Genomic DNA, 6,938 nt, shown 5'->3' with positions numbered 1-6,938 from the left:
TTTTTTTTTTTCCAACCGCCTAAAGGAAAGGTAGAGAGAGGAAAAAAAATGTCTTATCCAGAGCGTGACTCTCGCAAGAAGGCTCCGGCGGGACTCTTGTTTCAAAGGGGACAAAGTGCTCCAGCACCAGCACAACTTTGAGAAATGCATCATCACCACCATCACCACCATCATCATCACAGGAAGTTTTCTTAGGACACCAACAACAAAACTTGCGAATAAAAGAGCAAAAGGAGATCGGGGAGCTGAGGAGAGCGAGAAGGACGCGGAGAGAGAAAGAGACAGAGGGGAAAGGAAAGCAAAAAAAAAAAAAAGGAAAATATACCCACACACAAAGCCTTAAAGGAAGAAGAAAAGGAAAAGTTTCGCCCTGAGAGAAGAAGGCTGAGAGGTGGAGATGTACTCCTAGGGGAGCTGAGGGGAGAAGGCACGGGGGCTTTTTGATCCCCCCCCCCTTCTTTTTCGCTTTTTAGCCTTTGTTTGGTTTCCTCCCTGCGAGCAGCAAACTCGGGCGAGAGGGCGGCGGAGAGAAAAAATAGATGTACAGCTAAATATTTCTCCTTGTTTTTGGCAAAAGAGAAAAAAAAAAAAAAAGAAGACGAGGAAAGCGATTTAAAGAAAAAAAAAGCCCACAACAAAAAGGAGAAGGAAATCGAGGCGAAGCGAGAGCCGGCGGCTGCAAGGGCCGCGGAGCCGCGGAGCGGAGCCAGGACGGCGGGCGGACGGCCGGAGGACCGCGCGCCGCGGAGCGCTAGCAGGTGAACCCCGCGCCCCGGCGCCCCGGCGAGGCTGGGAAGGCGGCGGCGGCGGCGGCGCGGGCGGCGGCCCCGGCAGCGGCCCCGGCAGCGCCGGGCAAGGGCGCTCGCGGCGGGCGCCCGGCAGCCGCCGGCGGCAGCGCGGCGGCGGCGCGGCGGGGGCGAGCGGCGGGCGGCGGGCGCGGGATGGCCGCGGCCACCTCTAACCCCTACCTCCCCGGCAACGGCATCCTGGCGGCCGGCTCCATCGTCCACGCGGACTCGGGCGGCGGCGGCGGCGGCGGCGGTGGCGGCATGCAGCCGGGCAGCGTGGCCGTCACCTCGGTGGCGGGCGGGTACCGCGGCGACCCGGCGGCCAAGATGGTCCAGAGCGACTTCATGCCGGGCGCCATGGCCGCCAGCAACGGCGGCCATATGCTGAGCCATGCCCACCAGTGGGTGACAGCCCTGCCCCACGCCGCCGCCGCCGCCGCCGCCGCTGCCGCCGCCGCCGCCGAAGCGGGCTCGCCCTGGTCCGGCAGCCCCGTGGGCATGACAGGCAGCCCCCAGCAGCCGCCGCCGCCGCCCGACGTCAAGGGCAGCGGCGGGCGCGACGACCTGCACTCGGGAGCGGCGCTGCACCACCGGCCGCCCCACTTGGGCCCCCCGCACCAGGGGCACCCGGCGGCTTGGGGCGCGGCGGCGGCCGCCCACCTGCCCTCCATGGCCGGCGGGCAGCAGCAGCAGCAGTCGCTCCTCTACTCGCAGCCCGGGGGCTTCACGGTGAACGGCATGCTGAGCCCCCCCCCCGGCGGGCAGAGCCTGGTGCACCCGGGGCTGGTGCGCGGCGAGACGCCGGAGCTGGGCGAGCACCCCGGGCACCACCACCACCATCACCACCAGCACCCTGGGCACCACCCGGCGCACCACGGCGGTGTCAACAGCCACGACCCGCACTCGGACGAGGACACGCCGACCTCGGACGACCTGGAGCAGTTCGCCAAGCAGTTCAAGCAGCGGCGGATTAAGCTGGGCTTCACCCAGGCCGACGTGGGGCTGGCGCTGGGCACCCTCTACGGCAACGTCTTCTCGCAGACCACCATCTGCCGCTTCGAGGCCCTGCAGCTCAGCTTCAAGAACATGTGCAAGCTGAAGCCTTTGTTGAACAAGTGGCTGGAGGAAGCCGACTCCTCCACGGGCAGCCCCACCAGCATCGACAAGATCGCCGCCCAGGGCAGGAAGAGGAAGAAGCGGACCTCCATCGAGGTGAGTGTCAAGGGGGCCTTGGAGAGCCACTTTCTGAAATGCCCCAAGCCCTCCGCCCAGGAGATTACGAACCTAGCGGACAGCCTGCAGCTGGAGAAGGAGGTGGTCAGGGTTTGGTTTTGCAATCGGAGGCAGAAAGAGAAACGGATGACCCCCCCGGGGATCCAGCAGCAGACCCCCGACGATGTCTACTCCCAGGTCGGCACGGTCAACTCCGACACGCCGCCTCCTCACCACGGACTGCAGGCCAGCGTGCAGTGAGGGGCACCGGCGGGCGGGCCGGGAGGCGAGGGGGCCGGGACGGGCACTGCCACCGCCACCGGCGCGCACAGCCGCCCGCTCACCCGGACATACTCACACACACGCACACACACATGATCCAGGCTCGTTCAGACTGCTTGTGTTTATATATATATGGATAGACGCGTGCATCTATATCTATATATATATATATATAAGATCGATACCGATAGGGAGCGGTGGAGAAGGGTCGATCCGAGCGAGAGCGTTCAGACCGCGTTGGGAAAGCGGGGTGGAGATGCATAATGCACCAAAACTGCAGCTGTGCCGGGGGGGTGGCTGTGGGGAGAGGGCTTGGGCGGGTGGGCTCGAGCTTCTTTTTTAATTTTATTTTTTAATTATTATTATTTTTATTTGTATTTTCACTCTCCAAATTAGCCCCCTCTCGCAGCGAGGAGCACCACTGATGTCTGCGCCTCTTCTCTCCCCTCCTCCCCCCCTCCCGCACTCTTCCCCCTATCCCCAAAAGGGCTCTCTTCTATGAATCACAGAAACTTTTTTTCTCCTTTCTCTCTCGTTCCTTTTTTTTTCCTTTTTTTTCTCTTGTTTCTTTTTGTTCTTTTTTTTTTTGAATGGGAGCAATCAGAAAAAAAAAAAAATTAGGGAAGCAGAAGCAAAATAATCTGGTTAATCAGAGGGTGCCTGCTGCATTCCAGCACCCTGTTTTTCTTGGCCAAACCGTAGGATTTTGGTGCAAGGCAGACATCCACTCTGAAAACATATATATCTATATATCTATATATTCTGCAAAATGAAAGGGGCCACTTTTTCCAGGAAAAAAAGAAAAGAAAAAAAAAAGGAAAAGAAAATATGCACACAGCACTAAAAACAAGCAGACTGCATAGGGAAGCAAATACATATATATATATTTATCTATATATATAGGTATAGCTATAGAACAAAAAATACGGAAATAAACGCCCTCACGCCGAAAAACTGACCCTGAGGAGAAAAGGGGGGGGGAGGGACAAACGCCGGGGGGAGGGGGGGAGAAGGAGAGGTTGTTGGTCCCTAAAGTTCTAGCTCTGTAGAAGGACTTTGCATGAATTAAGGGAACCAGCGAGAGAAAGGGAAATAATTTAGGGCTGTCAAAGTCCTGCTCCTGACGGCTGCCAATCATCATGGAAGAGTCATAAAAAAAAAAATCCACTGCTAATATTTTTTTTATTAATATTTTTATTTTTTATTTCTGGACTGATTCAGATAAAGGGATTTAGAAGGACTGAGCATCTGCAGCTGCACTTATCTGAACTTCTCCTCTCCTAAATCCGTTGCCAACTTTGATTGAATGGGTGCTGTGGATGTGATTATATAATACTGCCATTTCCAAGCAGTGTTTTTGGTAGGTTTTAATAAACAGACTTTTCAAAAAGACGGCAATATAGAATTGTTAGATCCGTTGTTGATCTAAAAAAAAAAAATAAAAAAAAATTTGCTTTATATTTTCATTAAATGACTTCTTTTAATATTTTATTCAGAATACCTATGAACTGCTGCAAAACGGTAATTTATTTTTTCCCCAGATCTTGTATTACGTGTTTTTTTCAGACGAGCACAAATCAAAATGAAATGAAAATATGGACAGTTGTTAGGTAATAAGGGTATCTTTTGATGTGATAATTTGATTGTAATTTAATTTGAGTAGTGATTCCGTAAGAGCTGATTGAGAAAATAAATTTGTTAGAATGAAATAGTCTGTGTCTGATGCATAAACACTGTGTCGAAAAGAAATCCAAAGTTCTCTGAAGGGTAATACTGCAAATGATGAAGTGAGAGGAAGATGGGGGGGTCGGAGCCGCTCACCCGGGCAGTGTCGCCTTCCCTTCTGTACCCCCGGGGCTACTCCCCCTTCATCCCCCCCCCTTCCCGGCCGGCACATCTCCCTGGTCTCCTCCATTGGTGTAGGCCCCCCCCGCCGTGGGGAGGGAAGGAGAGATTAGGGATGCTGAAAGCCCCCTTTCCCGCAGGGAGGGCAGTGCGGGGCGGGTTAGGCTGGCCCGGCAGGGCCTGGGTAGGGCCAGTGCCCGGAGCAAGGTTGGCTCCAAAGTTCGTTCTTGGTTGCCCTCTTTTCAAACTGAGGTGGAGGGCGAGGGGAGGGGGGGTTGTAAACTGTAAATTATTTTGATGCATTTTATGTCTGTGTAAATATTTGTATTTATCTTTATAATTTAAGCAACTTTTTCTTTTTTATTCCACTAGGATAATACTTTACCTTATCCTACTTGTGGTCCGCCTGGTTCACCGTTTCTGTTGTTGCTGTTAGTGTTGTTGTTGCTGTTGTTGGTTTAGGGTTTTTCTATGGGATGTGAAGTGTTGTAGTCTAATTTTGTCCCACACAAACACGCGCGTTTGCTGGTAATGTTGGAGATGCCGGTGGTTGCGCTAAACCTGCCTGTCAGATTTATCCGCTATAATTTATTGCGATATAGGGACAAGTGAACCACCTTCTCCGCATTCTTCATTCTCAAGCGGAGAGGCTGTGGGAACCACAGAGCTGCACCTCCCGCCTCCACACGCCCCCACCGATAATCTACCGGAGAATAAGGTTTTCTTTTATGGTCCATCTCATCCGTGGCTCCTTCCTCACCTTCCTCTCCCTCTCTTCGTCCTCCCCCCCTCCCCATTTACTCTATGTGCTGTTGAGTCAGGGGGTTAAACCCCCAGAAAACTGCTGTAGGAACAACAAACATTTCTTCCCTTCAGATTAGGCCTTGTGTCAGTCCATAAATCAAAGGCAACCTGAGAGCAGGGCGCCGGGATGCGTTATTTTACCACCAGCTCGTAGTAAAATATCACCGTCGGTTTGATTTGTGAAATCCGAAATGCCCCACTGACACGGAGGGGAAAAAGGGGAGGGGGGGGGGAAGAGGGAAAAAACCCAAACCAACAAAGGGAAAGAAACCCCGAAAGGGTAAAGGACGGTCTTTCTTTTGTTCGTTTTAGCAAAAGCTGCCGGCTCATTTCGCGGCTGGGGCGGGAGGGGGGAGCGCCGGGACCCGTTAAGGCGGGAGGTGGGATCCTCTTTTCCATCCGTGAAGGGGAGCGGTTTATTAGGCGGGGAGAAGGGCTGTTTAAATTTCAGAGCGCTATTTGGTTCCTTGATTCTGTTGGCAACAAAGAGCCAACGTGAGGTTTCGCACTGGTTTCTATTATAAGGCAACCCTGGGGGGGAGGATGTCTCAGAAAAGACGGGGTGCAGGCGGGGGGATAGGGGGCAACCTTTGGTCCGTGGGATGGCAAAACATGCCCGTTCCGTGGACTTGTCACGCACAAAAAGTGAGGCCAGAGGCTCTCCCCCCTCCCCCACCCCCCCTTCCACTCCCCGAGAAACGGAACCCTTTGAATGTATTTAGGAATTTCAGGGTTGTGAAGCTGTGAGATAACGAGAGGTAGATAATCACTGAGAGGGTTTGCGCTAAGGGTTATATGGTTACAAGTGTAAATAATGAAAATATTGTTATATATCGCCAGATCTCTTAATGAATTTACTAATTGTGTTCATTTCTAATATCAGTGTTCTGTGCTTGGTAATTGAGTCGGCATCATTTTCCTTACTCCTTTTTTTCCCCCTCTTTTTTCTTTTTTTTTTTTTTTCCTGCTGTTCTGCCTAAAGGAAAGCCAAATGTTTTACGAAGTTCTGTTTGATCAGTCTGGGTAATCCCGACATGTGCTTATTTATAGTTTACGTTTTCATATCCTGTGGTCCCCAGTATCCCCACTCCCTCCCACCCCACCCCATCCTTCCCCCTTCGAGCCTGTACACAAGAAATCATTTTCAGGTGTATTGAAAACAGCCATCTCACTGCCGTTGGTCTGCGTATCTGTTGGAATTTAGCAGAGAGCTCTACCTTGGTTTTAAACCGCAGCGGTTCCTCTAGGAAAGTGATCTTTCCAGAATCCTTATGCTTTAATGCAGTGGCTCGTGTTTGCACATGATGATGCTCACAACTTGTTTTGTATGACTGGTTTTCAATTGAACGCTTAGAGAATAATCGGTTCTACTATGAAATGCAGTATATACTATTGATAATTTTATCCGTAAATTGTAATATTTTAAATAATTTTAACATTTGAATCTGCTTTTTAAATTATATATTTGTAAAATATTTATCCTGTCGTAAAGCAACAATATATTGTTGTATTTATTCGTTTATTTTTGTAATAAATGATCAACATCTTCCAGCTACAGCAAAATCAATACTTCTATACCTTTATCCAGGGATATATGTCTGAAGCGCAGAGAGACTTGTTCGGGTTTGCCCGGGGTGGAAGGATCACCCCTGTGCCTGGCAGGTGGCAGGACCAAACTCTAGGCGAGAGCTTCTTCGCCACATGTACTTTACTTTGCTGGAGTTCCCGGGTAATTAATCAAACTCGGAAAGGGATGCAACAAGTCCCGGCCTCGGAGGCAGGCGCGAAGAGAGCATTTTAGGGCAGAGACCGGGTTTGCTTAAACCAGGGAGGGCGAGGAGCGTGCTGGCCTGTGTCCAGACAGACGGATGGATGGACGGATAGATGGAGCAAGGGAGGGCGATGCAGAGAGGTGGTTACCCTACCGGTATTCTCAGTTGAAGTTTGGAATAACAGAGCGGGCGCTGCCTGCAATGGCCGGCGGGAGAGAGGGGAGAGAGGCGGCGG

At 52.0% G+C, this 6,938-nt stretch overlaps 1 protein-coding gene across 1 annotated transcript; it reads left to right on the top strand.

Annotated features, from left to right (window-relative positions):
- The first annotated feature begins 941 nt into the window (after positions 1–941).
- Positions 942–2,566, top strand: LOC101868042 (POU domain, class 3, transcription factor 3). The gene has a single exon (XM_005151362.3). It carries the CDS (start codon positions 942–944, stop codon positions 2,259–2,261), a length of 1,320 nt encoding a protein of 439 aa, XP_005151419.2. The 3' UTR covers positions 2,262–2,566.
- The last annotated feature ends 4,372 nt before the right edge of the window (positions 2,567–6,938 follow it).

This window comes from Melopsittacus undulatus, chromosome 2, assembly GCF_012275295.1.
Source record: "Melopsittacus undulatus isolate bMelUnd1 chromosome 2, bMelUnd1.mat.Z, whole genome shotgun sequence".
NCBI lineage: Eukaryota > Metazoa > Chordata > Aves > Psittaciformes > Psittaculidae > Melopsittacus > Melopsittacus undulatus.
This window is presented reverse-complemented; position numbering and strand designations above follow the sequence as displayed.